Source organism: Monopterus albus, unplaced genomic scaffold (assembly GCF_001952655.1).
Source record: "Monopterus albus unplaced genomic scaffold, M_albus_1.0 scaffold256.1, whole genome shotgun sequence".
Lineage (NCBI taxonomy): Eukaryota > Metazoa > Chordata > Actinopteri > Synbranchiformes > Synbranchidae > Monopterus > Monopterus albus.
In genome coordinates, this window is record NW_018128136.1 from 193796 (window position 1) to 211552 (window position 17757).

General features: G+C 45.4%; 1 protein-coding gene across 1 annotated transcript; it reads left to right on the forward strand.

Moving 5' to 3' along the window:
- Window positions 1-951: 951 nt before the first annotated feature.
- On the forward strand, window positions 952-17155 carry LOC109972425 (myosin-16-like). Its single transcript, XM_020621258.1, has 44 exons — window positions 952-1161; window positions 1279-1422; window positions 2570-2726; window positions 3171-3198; window positions 3298-3403; window positions 3480-3572; window positions 3732-3795; window positions 3995-4093; window positions 5260-5367; window positions 5527-5661; window positions 5878-5979; window positions 6081-6247; window positions 6344-6514; window positions 6615-6791; window positions 7051-7236; window positions 7663-7750; window positions 7852-7969; window positions 8316-8436; window positions 8869-9005; window positions 9100-9181; window positions 9262-9435; window positions 9649-9729; window positions 9950-10096; window positions 10180-10284; window positions 10364-10450; window positions 10592-10737; window positions 10966-11056; window positions 11763-11819; window positions 11961-12047; window positions 12146-12391; window positions 12480-12597; window positions 12681-12808; window positions 12917-13113; window positions 13282-13414; window positions 13744-13960; window positions 14096-14232; window positions 14403-14506; window positions 14683-14875; window positions 14964-15167; window positions 15301-15426; window positions 15532-15702; window positions 15858-16058; window positions 16312-16535; window positions 16631-17155. Exons 1-43 carry the CDS (start codon window positions 952-954, stop codon window positions 16507-16509), a joined length of 5841 nt encoding a protein of 1946 aa, XP_020476914.1. The 3' UTR covers window positions 16510-16535; window positions 16631-17155.
- Window positions 17156-17757: the final 602 nt, after the last annotated feature.

The window sequence follows — 17757 nt, forward strand, 5'->3', positions numbered from 1 at the left end:
TTAAAAAAAAGTTTTGCAGAACTCCCCCCCCTGTTTTTATCCTCTCTCATGATTCATCTCCTGACCTCTGGGATTTATCATCTGACCTTTAGGAGGCTTGACCTTTATGTTGGGAACCACTGAAGTAACTACCTGTCTATAAATCACTTGAAACTAGCTAAAATAGCATTTTTTATAATATATCAGTCACATCGGATAAGTTCTTTTGGTTTTGATACTTTAAGTACATTTGCTACCAATACTTCAGAAATTTAATTAAGTAAAGTTTTTAATAAAGGAGTATTTTTACATTATTCAACAGAAATGCAATTTTGAAGGTGCTGTCATTCAAATCCTTTTGGGTTTCAAATGGGCTATAACTATGTTTACTAGAGCAACAGCATTAAGATTATTGGGAAAAATGAAAAATGGCCAACTGCATGTGTGTCAGGTTTTAATTTAAGATGCCTTACTCATCCAAATCCCACAGGATGCACAGAGGGAGAAAGTAACTGTTGAGGACAGAGGCGTGGTGGGATGAGAACTGAGGTATGGAAGGGTGGAGGAACAGAGAAGATAGCCCTGCTGATGGGGTGAGGAAAGGAGATGCTTTCAGCCTGAGTGATGGCTTTCCCAGGAAACCCTAAATGGGCAGAGGCAGACTGAAGAATTCCCAGATCTTGTGCTGCCAGGCAGATTGGAGGGATGAGACCTCAGGGTGAGGCTGGTTTTAGAGTTGTGACCATATCAGGAAGGAGATGGCCTGATATAAAACAGCACGGCCTCAACACACCCACCCATAGTCCTCCTGAGCGTACCTCTGCCTCCTGCACTGGTGAGTACCAGCCTGTTGTACTGTACTGTACTTATAACAACTTTATCTCTCCATTCCTCTGCCTCTCTATGCAGAAACTAGTAGGTGAGTGAACTGGTCAGTCACTTGGGTGGTGTGCATTGGTGGCACCAGCAGCTATGCCAGGTGTGTATAAAGGGGAGTGTGGGGACAATGTGGACCCCATGCCGTTCCTGGTTCCCTCGGAGAAGGAACGTCTGGATGCCGTGAATAAACCATATGACATCAAGCGCTCCTGCTGGGTCAAAGATGAGAAGGAGGCTTTCATTGCTGGGGAGATCCAGTCTGAGGATGGGGACAAAGTCACCATCAAGACCACCAAGAACACCGTAAGACTAACTGCACATTTTTTATATTTATGAAGTAAACGCGAGCTGTTGTCAAGATGTCATTAATCTCTTACTGATCAGAATAATCATGATGATTAAAATATTGTTTCTGACCAGACGGTAACAGTGAAGAAGGAAAACGTTCACCAGATGAACCCTCCTAAGTTCTACCAAGCCAGCGACATGGCAGACCTCACTTTCCTCAACGAGGCCAGTGTCTTGGAAAACCTGCGCAGCCGTTACATCAGCATGAGGATTTATGTAAGCACTCACCACTGAAGAAGCTACTCAAAACCAAGTCCCAGTTGAACCTCAACCATTTCTAGCTTAGTTTCTGTGAACTAAATGTTTTATTATGACAGTTACAACCAAAACCTGATTGGCAAAAGTTAATTAAAGGGACAATCCACAGATTTTACACACAAATATCAGTTTATTTACTACACAGCCTGCACAAACAGTTATGTGATGCTTTCTGTGTCTCTGGAGCATGGATGGATTTTGGCAAAGGGCTCCTTGGTTAGAGACATTTGAAAGATTTCTGGGATGTTTTTATAGGTGAAGACCAGAGGCCCCGTGACCCCTTGGGCCCTTGAGCCTGTGCCCCGTAGGCCCATTCAATAATCCATCCATGCTCTAGAGGAACTTATCAAATTGGAAAAATAACTCTGATGTCATTACAAACTGGGGGAGTGGGATTTGAAAGACATTTAACAGGCAGAGAGAATCTTATGAGATGCATTATGGAAAATGTAGGTTCTTCTGTTTTTGGTGCTTGAGCCATTGACTGAACAGAAAGTCATGCGGCATGTCTTGGCCTTTAAAGGGTCAGTTTCAACAATTCTTTCTGTAACCTCCCTTTTACAAGTTTCCCAGTTATATGAAAGTGAAATAAGTTGAATTCCCCTTTAAAGGCATTCAGGGGGAAGTAGAACATATGTAACTCAAGTAAAAGTACAAACAGTAGCTATGCAAGCTTAGAACATAAAATATCTCTTACAGATTCATACAGTATATTCAAATATCAATATTTTGGATGTTTCCCTTAATTTAACCAGATTGTTTGTTAGTTTTTTTTATTTATCTCCCAAATCACAAAAGAAAATAATTCCAAAAGGTAAGCAAATCAACAGCAAAAATAAAATCAAACAAACTTTAAACCAGACATAATACAGAATACTATACTGACTGAAAAGATGTAGGCTGCAGCTGTATTTTATTAGGCCTACCCTATTCTAACAATTCCTTTATCAACCTAAATATACTGTACATAACTCATAATTCTGTATTAATATATAAAATAGAGAGAAAAGGCAAAGTTGGAAAGAGGAGCACTGACATGTAATGGTGCTTAAGAACCAGATTTGTGGCCACATTACTGAAAGTTTGTCCTCTCTCCTGCTCCTAGACCTACTCGGGCCTCTTCTGCGTCACCATCAACCCCTACAAATGGCTTCCCATCTATGGTGCAAAGGTGGCCCAGATGTACAAGGGGAAGAAACGCAACGAGGTTCCTCCTCATCTCTTCTCCATCTCTGACAACGCCTACCATGACATGATGATGGGTGAGGAGGAGAAAATAAAGTGTTAGATCTGGAATAATGAGGAGAAACACAGAGGGTAAAGGGAAGGGAGAACTTTCCATCAGTTATAGATCTTTGATGTGTGAGTGGGGGGAGCTGGCAACATAGTACAAGTGGTATGTGGCAATCTGGGATAACCCCCTTTAGACGAGTTGCTCAAAAGTCATTAAACAGTTAAATGTGGAAAAAGGGAGTGGGGCAGTTGCTGGAGGTGTGTTATCAGTGTGGCGTTTGATAATTTGTTCAGGGAGCAGAAAATACTTTGAAGGCATTATGTGGCATCAGGGGGGAGGTGACAGCTGCTGCTGTTGTTCGTGCTGCTGACAGAGACCATCAGCAGGCCTCTGATCTGCTCAGAAGGAAAGCAGCAGTGATTATTCTCAACCCTCTCTCCTCTCCTGCCCTCTCTATGTCCTGACGTCACAGAGCAGGAGAACCAGTCTATGCTAATCACGTAAGGACAGCTTTTGTTTTCAAGCTAGAGTCAACCCTACAATGATGTGATATGATGTGTCTCATTATTATGAACTCCTTCTCTGTTTCTCTGCTGCAGCGGAGAATCTGGCGCTGGCAAGACTGAGAACACCAAGAAGGTCATCCAGTACTTTGCCAATGTTGGAGCTGCTGGGAGCAAACCCACAGACTCCAAGGCAAGTGTGGTCGAGAATGCGTAGCTTCACAGTTTGCTTTTCTTGTCCAACGTGAATCATGTAACGCTGTCTTCTCTTCTCTCAGGACTCTCTGGAGGACCAGATCATTCAGGCTAACCCAGTGCTGGAGGCATTTGGCAACGCCAAGACCATCAGAAACAACAATTCCTCACGCTTTGTAGGGACACCCAAGATTTGATCATAGTTTACAGTTACACAGTATCTTGGTTTCTGTTGGAGCTCATCCACTTTTCTATAACCAGGAATATGTTAGCAACATATAACCATGATACTAATAAAACTCACTCTATGAGCATCACGTTCGTCTTTATTTCAGGGAAAGTTCATCCGCATCCACTTTGGGCCGACAGCTAAGCTGGCCAGTGCCGACATCGAGACCTGTGAGTGGATTTAATGGGTTTATTCTTGTATTACTTTGGATCAGGCTTTACTAGCATTACAGAGCTTTAGCTTAGTTTTAATGTGCTACAATTTTTTAATAAACATACAATTCTGTAAAAACAACATTGGCTGTGAAGTTAAAATAACTAGGATAAACCAGCCCTTTTGAGCTGCATTTGTCTTTTTTCTGTGTATCAGATCTGCTAGAGAAATCAAGGGTGATTTCCCAGCAGGCTGCCGAGAGAAGCTATCACATCTTCTACCAACTCCTGTCTGGAAGGAAGCCAGAACTCATCGGTGAGATAGATGAAGCTGCAAATGAAAGCAGGGATTACAAACTAGAGGTCACAAACTGCTAAATGTGGAAGTGAAGTGTTCTTCCTAAATTTCCTATCAACTGTGTGGACAAAAATAGTCTTTCACTTCTGCATTTCACAAAGGAAGAAATGTGTTAAAGGACAACTTTCGATAAGGTAGTGTTCTTTTTAAAGGCTGAATGGAGACTGCACAGGGCGATATGTTGTTTAACATAAAATATTCTGGTCAAATGCGGTGCAGAGAGAGGCAGTGGTGCCTGATTCATTCTTCAGTTTTAAGCCTGCAGCCAGTGACACTGTGTAGATCCACGATTCCCAGCCAGAGGTTCTTGTACCATAGGACAGTTTTGCAGTTGCTGGGGGGGATGTGGAGTAGCTAAACTAATCTGAAGAAACAGTAATTATGATTAAAAAGTAACGGCTAGATGGTGAACAAGCTATAAGTAGTTGATAGACAGTTAATCCCTTTGATCCATTATCTATACTGGTTATTCCTAAATCGGGTCACGGGGGACTGGAGCCAATCCCAGCTGATTGGGTGAGAGGCGGGGTCCACCCTGGACAGGTCGTCAGTCTGTTACAGGGCTGACATGTAGACAAACAACCACACACACTCCTAGGGGCAATTTAGAGTCACCAGTCAACTTAAACTGCATGTCTTTGGACTGTGGGAGGAAGCCGGAGCAGCCGGAGAGAACCCACGCAGGCACAGGGAGAACATGGAGACTCCACACAGAAAGGCCCGGCTGGCCGGGGATCAAACACAGAACCTTCTTGTACTGTGCCACTGCTGCGCTGTTGAAATAATGTTAATGCTAAATTTACAGTTAGTTAGCAGATAAACAGTTTAAATATTTAGCTAAAAGTAGTTGAACTTCTACTAGGTAATATCTATAAAAGCCAGATCAGTTGTGTGAATAAAATTGTAACATGGAATCAAAGGAGTTAAACTACATCCAGTTTAAAATCCATTTCCATGAACACATTTGGAAAATAGCCTGATACTTAAGGGCTGTGGGACAAAACACTGGTCACATGATGCTTTTTACTGTTACTTATGAATGATATCTATTAAACACTGGGATTTGCTTTCAAGGGGACAAATGATTACTGCCTTACTATGATGTTTAACACTATGTTTTTCAGAGGCCCTGCTGCTGAGCCCAGACCCCAAACAGTATGTGTGGGTGTGTCAGGGGGTCACAGTGGTGGACAACATAGACGACGGAGAGGAGCTGCTGTTCACAGATGTGAGTCAAAGGTTGATTCATGGCTCTTGCACGAGCAATTAGAAATCTGGTTATATACATTTTTTGGCCTGCTGATGGTGCTGTCACCTCTTTCTGTGTAACTCCTGTGTTAATAATCTGGTTTCTGTCCTCTCTCTCTCTCTGACTCTGTGTCCACAGGAAGCCTTTGACGTGCTGGGCTTTACTCCCGAGGAGAAGATGAGCGTGTATAAACTAACTGGAGGCATAATGCATTTCGGCAACATGAAATTTAAACAGAAACCCAGAGAGGAACAAGTTGATGTGGAGTCCAAAGAGGGTAGAAAAGCCCACCTCTGTCTCTCTCTGGCCTTTTCTCTCTATCCACCCGTCTCTACCCTGACCCTTAACATTTCTTTTACAGCCTACAATGTCATTTAGCTCTTTCCTTTTATTAACCCCAGTCTTATTTGTGTCCTGTTGTTTCTGCATGTGTTACAACATGCTAGGTTTATTAAATCCTTATCCCCTCTTTCCTTCCCTTCCCTTCCTAAAGTGGCTGACAAAGTCGCTCACCTCATCTCCATCAACTCCGGGGAGCTGCAGAAGGGCATAACGCGCCCCAGGGTCAAGGTTGGCAACGAGTTTGTGACCAAAGGTACCGCAAACCCATTATTTAGATTAAAAATATCTTGGAGACAAAGACTCTTCGATAAGTGGGGAGAATGCACTTACCCACAGTACAATATTTGAACTCAGGTCAGAACCAGGACCAGTGTGTGTACTCCATTGGTGCTCTGGCAAAAGCCATCTATGACCGTATGTTTAAGTGGATGGTGACCCGGATCAATAAGACCCTGGACACCAAGATGCAGCGGCAGTTCTTCATAGGAGTGCTGGATATTGCTGGGTTTGAGATCTTTGAGGTGAGATCTGGGTGGATTCGCTGGGTGACCTATAATCATACTGTACATTTCAGGTTATTTCATCTCCCATGATCTGACTCTGTCTCACGTCTCCAGTTCAACAGCTTTGAGCAGCTGTGTATCAACTTCACCAATGAGAAGTTGCAGCAGTTCTTCAACCACCACATGTTTGTGCTGGAGCAAGAAGAGTACAAGAAGGAGGGCATCGACTGGGTCTTCATCGACTTCGGCCTGGACCTGCAGGCCTGTATCGACCTGCTGGAGAAGGTAACTCACAGACACACAGTGGGCATAATGTGCACTAATAAGGACATACAGGACACCTCCTTCTTTCTCTTTCCACCTTCTTTCTCTGTCTCTTCTCCAGCCTATGGGGATTTTCTCCATCCTGGAGGAGCAGTGTGTGTTTCCAAAGGCGACAGATGTGACCTTCAAAACTGCTCTGTACGATAACCACCTGGGCAAGTCGGCTAACTTCCTCAAGCCAAAAGGAGGGAAGAAAGGAGCTGAGGTCCACTTTGAACTGGTGCACTATGCCGGCACTGTGAGTACTGGATCGCTGTAGGATCATTTAACATACAGGTAGATGACAGTAGCTGGTAAACTGTCAGTTCTTGTTTTCTGTAGTGCTTTTGTGTCATCTAATTATTTACAAGTTTGGGTACAGTCTGTAACGTGTGTCTGTTACCCAACAATGTCTTCTTCCAGTGTCCAACTGCATCCACCTCTGTCAACATGTACAGTAGGATGTGTAACTGAAATAATGTGCACAGGTGCAGTAAAGCTGTTTGTGCCACTCACAGGTGGGCTACAACACCGCTGGCTGGCTGGAGAAGAACAAAGACCCTCTGAACGAGACGGTGGTGGGACTGTTCCAGAAGTCCTCCATGCCTCTGCTGGCACTGCTCTTCAGAGAAGAGGAGGCCGCTGCAGGAGTCAAGAAGCAGAAGAAAGGCTCTTCTTTCCAAACAGTCTCCAACTTCTACAGGGTAGCTCACGCTCACTGCTGTTTGTATGAGCAAAATGACCTGTAACAGCATGACGGCATTTTGGGAATTACACGTATTGACTTATCTGTACTTTACTTGGGTATTTTCATTTTCTGTTACTTTATACTTTGACTTCACTACATTTTAAAAGAAAATACTGTACTTTTTACTCCAATACATTTTCTTTTATAACTTTAGTTACTAGTTACTTTTCATAACCAGATTAACACACAAAATATTGTATAATTATAAAACCTAATCTGTCAGCCGTTCCTCATCATGAAGCTTCATTTATCACCACAATTAAGGTGAGGAAGAAGGAAAATACCCACAAGCAGACAAAGTATAAAAACAAACCTCTAAAACCACACACTGAGGCAAATCTTGCAAACTCACAGGTGTGTGTTAACTGTTTATGCACAACAGGAGCAGCTGAACAAGCTGATGAGCACCCTGCGAAGCACTGCTCCCCACTTTGTCCGCTGCATCCTGCCCAATGAGTACAAGAAGCCGGGTCAGCCACTGTGTGTTTGTGTCAGTCATACATTCTGGCTCTAACTCAACAGTGTGTTCTTGGTATTAATAATTACCTTCTGTATCCTTCATGCTGTAAAGGTGTCACAGATAACCACCTGATCTTGCACCAGCTGGCCTGTAACGGCGTGCTAGAGGGCATCCGAATCTGCAGGAAGGGATTTCCCAACAGGCTTCAGTACCCAGAGTTCAAACAAAGGTCTGACTCCCATTATTTCTGGATTGATCTCCGGTATCCATGTCTATCTGTACATCTTCCCACTGCCAAGACCTGCTGAGTAAACACATATTTGGTTTTCCATCTGCTGGCTAAATGCTGTAGCAAATGTGTTTGATTCTCCATTTGCCTTAAATATAGGACCTTAACACAGAGATTATTTTCAAAAGTTGTTTGTTTAAAGAATAATTTTTAAGGATTTCCTTCATATTTCTGCTACAACCAGAGTCACTGTCTGCCTCTGCTTTTCAGTTTCCTCCCTTTCCCCTTTACTTCATGCCCTCTTCTTCTTCTTCTTCATTCTGTTCCTCCTCCAAACATCTCCTAGGTACCACATCCTCAACCCCAACATCATCCCTAAGGGATTTGTTGACAACAAGAAGGCTTCTGAGCTCATCCTGAACTCTATTGGCCTGGACAACATGGAGTACCGCATTGGCCACAGCAAGGTACTCCTCTGCTCTCGTCAGCCATATTCATGCACGTGAATGCAGTACAGCTGCTGACGCTGAGGAGCAGAAAGTATACGTGTATTCAAGTACTGCACCTAAATATATTACACACAAAACATATGATCAACAGTTAAACTACCCAACAGAAACACAATCAATTCAAATGAGCTCCATCTTATGTACTTTTAGTAAAGTAAAATTCTAAATGTGCATTTTTTTTTTACATGTAATGGAGTACTTTACTACTTTACTTAGTGGAATTACTGTACAGTATCATGTTTTTATCAGGTCAGCTCTGTCACGATTTTCTAAAAGGAAACAGAAATAGCTAAAACATAGCACATTACAGTGTTATCTCTTATCAAACAAACATATAACATTATATCAATAAGTAAATTGTCCATACTTTCCCTTCCTCCTCCTCTACAGGTGTTTTTCCGTGCAGGTGTCCTGGCAAAGCTGGAGGACATGCGTGACGAGCGGCTGGCGAAGATCATCACCATGTTGCAGGCCCAGCTCAGAGGAACTCTAATGAGGATCGAGTTTAAGAAGATGGTGGACAGACGGTCAGTGTGTGTCTGTGTATGTTTTCATTACAGCTGGCTCGGAGAGATGTTTCTGTGCACTGACAGTGTTTTTACGTGCATGTGTGTGACGCAGCATTGCGCTGATAGCCATCCAGCGCAATGTGAGGAAGTTCCTTCAGTTACGCTTCTGGGGCTGGTGGAAACTCTACACTAAGGTAAAAAGCAGAATTTCCCCTTCACGATTAAAGCTAAATAATGACCACCAGCGTCACTTTTCCTGCCTTGGCTCCCCCAGGTGAAGCCTCTGCTGATGGTTGCCCGTCAGGAGGAGATCTTCAAGGCTAAGGAGGAGGAGCTGAGGGTGGCAGTAGAGAAGGTCAAGGAGCTGGAGGGCAAGATGAAAGATCTGGAGGGGAAGATGGCCACTCTGTCACAGGAGAAGAATGACCTGGCCCTGGCGCTGGCTGCAGTAAGTGCACACCTGCACACAGCTCACTGTGCATGGGGGTCACACATGTCTTTTGGGGCATGAGTGGTAAAATACAGTACAAACAGTTTTCTCTTGTTGTGGAAGGTGCTTAGAAGCCAGAGCCAGTGCTGTACCTCTCCCCCACTTGTACAGACACCCAGAGATACACTATATACTCACATACATACACTTCATCCTCTTGTTTCCCTGCAGGAGCAGGACACGCTGGGCGACGCTGAGGAGCGCTGCACACAGCTGATGCACCAGAAGGTCCAGCTGGACGAGTTGGCGCAGGTAATATCATACATGAAGAATATTATATGTGTGTTTATTCACCTCTTTATAGCAGAAACCCTCCAGGGCAGGTCTGACACTATACTAACGCCACAACAGACACGTTTTCTACAAAACCGAGACTGTAGAATAATAATAAATAGCATTTCCAACAATTTAAGCAATTACTGACAATACCATGTTAATGCATCTCTACAATATGTGTTGTCTGTGAATGTAGGACCTGCGTGAACGCCTGGAGGAAGAAGAAGGCAACACCGCGTCCCTCCACAGCCAGAGGAGGCAGCTGGAGGGGGAACTGAACGAGCTGAAGAGGGACTTGGAGTCTTTGGAGTCCACACTGGCCAAGACTGAGAAGGAGAAACAGGTAGAGAGGAGGAGGAGGAGGAAGACTGCTGGACTCTGAATTCAACTGATTTACCACTGAATTCTGTTCAACGGTGTGTTTAGGGTCTGGACTTCAAGGCGCGGGCTCTGACAGGTGACCTGAACCAGCGAGATGACAGCATTGCCAAGCTGCAGAAAGAGAGGAGAGCTCTGGAAGAACTGCACCAGGTGAACACACATGCACATAAAGGCATCGTTTTTATCTGCATGAGATGAACAGATTTATATATTTTTATAATTCATTCAGAAAACACTGGAGGATCTCCAAACAGAAGAAGACAAAGTTATTCATCTAACTAAAACTAACAGCAAGCTCAACGCGCAAGTCAATGAGGTACATGACTGTTTAAACTCTGTGGAGCAGGAATATTTTCAACACTGCATCTGAATATACTCAGTGTTAGAGCCTTAATTAATATATGGACTGGTTTGTGTGTGTGTGTGTGTGTGTGTGTGTGGGTGGGTTTGTGTGTAGTTGGAGGACAGCTGGGAGCAGGAGAAGAGGATCCGGGCGGAGGTGGAGAAAGCGAGGAGGAAGGCAGAGGGAGACCTGAAGATGACCATAGAGAATCTGAATGAGATGGAGAACGCCAAGCTCGATCTGGAGGAGGTCATCAAGAAGTGCGAGAAAAGCCCACAGACACACACACACACACACACACACACACACACACACAGAGGTGGATTACAGTTCATTAAGGCTATAGAAATGTATTTCCATCCTCTAAACTTAAAGCACAAAAACAAACTCTTAGACAGCAGCTATACATCTGTATGTGCTCCTCACTCCCTTTTACACACTCACTCCCATGGATCCTCTGCTGTGTGTGTGTGTGTGTGTTTATCTAGGAGAGACTTTGAGATCAACAACGTGAACTCGAAGCTGGAGGACGAACAAGCTCTCAGCTCCATACTCAGCCGCAAGCTGAAGGAGCACCAGGTTTGTAGCCACAGGCTGGGCATCTGCAGTCTGTTAGTCAGCCCGGCACAACACGGGCTGCGGTTAAAGGAGTGTTTATCAGTGGCGTCAGCTACATAGGAGCCGTAGATAAGGAGAAGCCCAGACTTAAACAGTTGTAGTAGATTTTGTTCCTGTAAATGTCGTCATATTAGCAGCATGGCTCTAGGGATGACAGTTGGTTGGTTCGCCACTTTTGTCCAGACTGAAATATCTCAACCATTATATGATAGGTTGCCATTAAATTGATTGAAAACAAACATTCATGGTCCTCAGAGGATGAATTCAGCTGACTTTTGGGATCTTGGGACTTTTCCAAAGGTGCCACCATTTCTGGTTTTGAGGAAAATGTTTCAACAACTGCTGGATGGCAGATGATAACCTCTAGCGCCATCACCGGGTCAAGATTTCAATTTGACCAAATCTCAGGGCCATGACAAAATGCCAAGCTGTTGCCATCCTTTCTCAGCTGCTAAGCACTAACTAGCAAATGTAGCATATTACCATTTCACCTGCTAGCCATCAACATGTTAGCGTTGTAGCCTTGTTATCTCAAATCCTCAGGTTTTATGTGCGTCCTCCTGAGCTGGAACTGGAAGCCTAAAGGAGGATAAACAGTGACGACAATAAATGATTGTAAAGATGTTTCCTGTCGTTGCATGTTATTCCATTTTGTCTTCCCACCCAGGGCCGCATTGAGGAGCTGGAGGAGGAGCTGGAAGCTGAACGAGCCATGAGAGCCAAGGTACTGGCTGTGTCTGACACCACTTCATCACAGTTTCAGCTGTAACAGGCTACTTTGGCTCAAACTAGTCATGTATTGACATGTCAACAAGAATAAACAAGCAGACGTGTGGTGTAAAGCTGGTTCTCCATTCTCTGGCAGGTGGAGAAGCAGAGGGCAGAGCTGTCACGAGACCTGGATGACCTCAGCGATCGGCTAGAAGAGGAAGGGGGAGCCACTGTCGCCCAGGTGAGCTCGACCGAGAGCTGTCACTGGATAGTGGCAAACTCCAACATGACCCCTGCACCTCTAACCCCCACATTCTCATCTGTGCTTCTCCCTTCAAGATTGAGCAGAACAGGAAGCGGGAGGCGGACCTGCTGAAACTGAGGCGGGAGCTGGAGGAGGCAGCGCTCCAGTCTGAGGCCACAGCGGCGGCGCTGAGGAAGAAGCACTCGGATGCGATGGCAGAGCTGGGCGAGCAGCTGGAGAACCTGACCAGGCTGAAAGTCAAACTGGAGAAGGACAAACAGAGCATGAAGGCTGAGATCGAAGACCTCAGTGTCACCATGGAGACCACTCAGAAAGCCAAGGTATGACGCTGTGTGAAAAATCTTCATCAGTACAAGAATATAAACCCATACACACTCGTGCTTTATCATCTGTGTGTATCTGGAATAGATGAACATTGAGGCACATGCCCATAAGCTGGAGGACAACCTGGCCGAGGCCAACGCTCGCCTGGCTGAGATGGAGCGCACGCAGACTGAGCTCAACACTGCCAAAATCCATCTCACTGGTGAGAACAGACGTGCACACACAAGCAGTGTTACTTAGAGTTAATGATGGATATGTCTTCTAAACGACCTTTTCTTTGTGTAGCGGAGAATAATGACCTGAGCAGGGAGCTGGAGGACGTGCAGAGTAAGCTGACCCAGGTGACCAGGCTGAAGGCCTCACTCACATCGCAGATTGATGAGCTCAAGAGACAGGTGGATGAGGAGAACAAGGTACAGTTCAGTTTCGTGAAACGTGTCCTCTATTTCTCTCTGCTTTTACCATGATTGTCAGAGCTTGAATAAAACCTAAAAAACTAAGACCTGTCTCCCGTTTCGTAGGGTCGTAACACAGCAGTGGTGGCCCTGGCCAATGCCCGTCATGACCTCTCCCTGCTGAAGGAGCAGCTGGAGGAGGAGTCGGAAGCCCGCGGGGAGCTGCAGCGCCTCGTGTCAAAGCTCAACGCCGACGTCACCTCCTGGAGGAGCAAGTATGAGACGGACGCCGTCCACCGCACCGAGGAGCTGGAGGAGACCAAGTAGGTTGGACTGCACTAAAACGGCACACCAACAGTTGAGCCTCATTATGTAATATATCATTCCTGTGGTGGTGGTTAATCTCAACCCAACTAGACTTGATGCTTTTTCATTTAATCCCTTAGCTTAGCTTCTTCTTCCTGTTATTCTCTCCACACACTCTCCTCCAGACGCAAACTTGCAACGCGTCTCCAGGAGGCTGAGGAGGCAGCAGAGGCAGCACAAGCCAGAGCTGCCAGCTTGGAGAAGATCAAGCAGAGGCTGCAGGGCGAGGTGGAGGACCTCACCATAGACCTGGAGAAGGTGCACACACACTCAGATGCACACAAGTGAATGTGGGACATGCTAAAAGTGCATGTTCTCATAGTTCAGATTGCAGCTGGTTACGCAGGAATCTAACTCACTCTCTAACCAAGTCTAACAAACTCACATTTACAATGTTTGGAGTTGTTTATTTTAGCAATGCAGTTTTCCATACCCAGTACATCAGTGAGAACAAGGCACCACAGAGCCACACTGAAAAAGTTTGGCTGCTTCGATCACATGGCAACTCACCGACTCAGCTGCTGTTAAACCATGTTGTGCCAACTTGGTGCTATTTCTTCTGCTGTTGTCTACAAATGTGTGAGCAGTGCAATGCAGCAGCAGCAGCGCTGGATAAGAAGCAGCGAGTTTTCGACAAACTGGCGGCTGAGTGGAGCCAGAAGAACGAGGAGCTGCAGCTGGAACTGGACAACAGCCAGAAGGAGAGTCGTTCCTACATGACGGAGCTCTACAAGCTGAAGATGGCATACGAGGAGAGCCAAGATCAGATGGAGACCATCCGCAAGGAGAGCAAAACCCTCTCAGGTGCCCTCTAACTGCTGTGATACATAGATCATAATGGGAAACGTGTGAGAGGGAGGATGGTGACCCAAAAATGTGCCAAGCTGGATAATAAAACGTGAACACAAATGTATAGTAACACGCCTCCTCTTCTCACAGAGGAGATCAAGGAGTTGGTTGACCAGCTTGGAGAAGGAGGCCGCAATGTCCACGAGCTGCAGAAGGCCAAGAAGAAACTAGAGGTGGAGAAGGAGGAGCTGCAGCTGGCTCTGGAGGAAGCTGAAGCTTCACTGGAGGTACAAAGAGCTGTGTAGATGGTGGTGCAGATGAATTATGGAAAAATAATCACAGATTTTGTTTTGACGTTTATGATGTGATTTGACTGGGAAAGTTGAAAGGTGGAGCAAATGAGGGATATTTGCTTCCGTTCACAAGTCCAGGAATCAAAATGTGTGTTTGTGTCCAGGTGGAGGAAGGTAAGCTGGTACGTGCACAGCTGGAGCTGGCTCAAGTCAAGGCCGACATCGATCGCAGAATCCATGAAAAGGAGGAGGAGTTTGAAGTCACCAGGTCAGACGTGCTGCACACACATGCACGCTGACATTTTATAAACCTCTTCAAGGCACACAAAAGTGTCATATCTCAGTTTCCTACAAAAGTGTCATCCACAATCAGGTTATTTGTATCTGTTGCACCACACAGCTTTATCATATATTTATAACCACTACTCCTTGTCTACAACCTAGAAAGAACCATGCACGTGCAGTAGAGTCACTGCAGGCCAGTCTGGAGGCAGAGGCCAAAGGTCGTGCCGAGGCTCTGAGGATGAAGAAGAAGATGGAGGGAGACCTGAATGAGATGGAGATTCAGCTGGAGCATGCTAACAGGAACAACACTGAGCTGGTGAAAACCCTCAGGAAGCTGCAGCAGCAGATCAAAGTAGGATTTTTATTGGACCACCGAGAGGCAGAATATGGAACTCCTAAGAAAAATGCTGCAGTTTCCTAGTGTCCCATCTCTCATCCAGGATCTGCAGGTGCAGATGGATGAGGACGGCCGTCTGCACGATGAGCTGAGGGAGAAGTACAGCCTCCAGGAGCGCCGCCTGTGTCTCATGCAGGCAGAGATGGAAGAGCTGAGAGGAGGCCTGGAGGCGTCCGAGAAGGCACGCAAACAAATTGAGCAGGAGCTGGTGGACACCACAGAGAGGTTCAGTGAGATCAGCATGCAGGTGGGTGGTGGCTGGACAGGAAGACGGGCAGTCCCCTCAGACGCACGCACACAGACACAAATCTGATGGTTTCATAAAACCATTTTGTCAGAGTGACTTCTTGCTGCTAATCAAACTTGTTTTCTCACACTAGAACCAGAGCCTGACTATCCTGAAGAGAAAACTGGAGGCCGACGTCACCCGACTGTCCAGTGAGAATGAAGAGCTGATCTCCGAGTTTCGTGCCGCTGATGAGAGAGCCAAGAAGGCTGTGACTGATGTGAGCAACTTGTCCACAGAAAAAAAGTTTTGACATTAGATACACAGAAACATGTAGGAATGTGTTAAATAAGGATCGTGAATTCATGCATGTGTCTGCGTCCAGGCCACACGACTGTGTGAGGAGCTTCGGCAGGAGCAGGACCGGAGCTCCCACCTGGAGAGGATCAAGAAGAACCAAGAACAGAACCTCCGAGACCTCACGCTGAGGCTGGAGGAGGCTGAGCAGCAGGCCCTGAAGGCCGGGAAGCGCACCATCCAGAAACTGGAAACAAGGGTGAGGAGCTGGATTTACTGAGACATGCTGGGCTGTGGCATTACCTGAAAAAGTGACAAGACAGGTCCAGGTCAGACAGTCATCCAAACACCACCCCTGGCTCAGGAGTCTCACCCACATACTCTGTGATTTCCTCCCATTCTTGGTCCTGCTAGATCAAGGAACTGGAGAATAACCTGGACCAGGAGCAGAAGCGCCACATGGAGACAGTGAAAATTCTCCGTAAAGGAGGGCGTCGTCTCAAGGAGCTGGTCTTCCAGACCGAGGAGGACCATAAGACCAATCAGCGCATGCAAGAGCTGGTGGAGAAACTGCAGACGAAGCTCAAGTCCTACAAACGGCAGATAGAGGAGGCTGTGAGTAATGACGCAGGGTATCTAATGGGCCGGTGTGAAAGCGGCATCCATCTCTTTATCGGTCTGCCAGAAAAGGAATAAACAAGAATGTCTAGCAGTTCCTTTAAATGTTGCACTTGAATCCCATTAGAGGCCAGTATATTAAAAACATGCCAAAAATTGTAACCTTCTTCAAACTCTTCAAAAGGAGACAGGTTAGAGAGCATTCCTAGTTCTTCATCAAATGAGTGAACATTTGTATGTGTCACTGTAGGAGGAGCAGGCCAACAGCAGCCTGTCTAAATACAGGAAGACGGTCCATGAGCTGGATGATGCTGAGGAGCGTGCAGAAATGGCAGAGATGTCCTTAAATAAAATGAGGACCAGGAACCGAGCCTCGGCCACCAAGGGCTTCACCTCGGTGGAGATCGTTCAGGTCACCAAGCCTGCCAGCGGAGGGCAGGACGGGTAGAGTGTACCGACACACACCAGTAGCAGGTAGACATTTACATACACGACAAGAACATACACTGCCTGTCCATGTGTTTATACACACGTGTATCCTCTTTGTTCCTGTCTTTTTGCTCCCACAGAGTAACACACACCCGTTCATCCCTCCAGAAGGTGATTCATCGAGGCATTACGAGCACAGGCACCTCACGGAAAGTCTTAAAGCGCCCAGACAGACACTTATAAAAATCTTAAATGATTAATCAAGTCTTTAACATCACCGACAGTCTTAATCTGCGTTGCCTAGGAGTTGTCTCAGTCTGTTCCAGCTGATTTTAGTCTGCATGCCAAATATGTTTTCCTATTACAATGCTGTACATGTTTACAGTCTAAGGTGTTTCTATGTGGAACTGTCAGCTATGGAGCTTTGGTTTCTTCTGACCTTTGCTCCCATGATGCTGTAGTTTTTTTGGATCCTGTATTGTGTAAGAGAGCTTGTTAAATGTGTTTCTGCTGTACGTGTGCACTTTGCATCATCTCCTTTACACTGGAGGGAGGAGCGGGTGAAGCTGTGCTCTCACTTCAAGGATAGAGAGCCCACCTGAGTGTGCCACTCCTACGTGTGTGTTTAAAGTGTGTGTAGTGACTGTTGGAAGTCTTAATAAAGTGCAAGCAAGTAACAGAGTCCCTTATTGTCCTGTAAACAGAAAGGCCTGTGACGGATTCACAGGAAGGGGGTCACACTTGACAAAGCTCACATCCTGCAACATTACATTTTCTGTTTATGACTGACGCATAAAGTACTATGACCTCTATAGCTGCTGCAATCAACATTTCATTATAAACAGTAAACTAGATATATGCAGGTATCTGGCACTGCAGTTCTTCTTAGGTCCGTGAAGCTTTTTCACTTCTCATGTTAAATGTTTTGCTTAATTTGACTGATGAAGAGTAAAACTGAGATTAACAGAGGGTGGATATTGGATTAATTTGGGTCAAATGAGCAGAGATACAGCTGCAAATGAATGCTAATGTTGCTATATGATTACTGAGATGGGCAAATACACAAGTTTTTTTTTTAATCATCTTATCCTGCTGCCCCCTAGTGGCCATACATTTAATAATTTATGTTAAGATTAGCTAAAAATGCAGTTAAGACACTTAAATTTCCAGTTAATGTTATGCATTTGGGGAGTATACTACTGCAGAAATGTGCAAATAATATAATTACTACTTTACCACAGTAGTTCCTTGGTTTATTATTCAAATT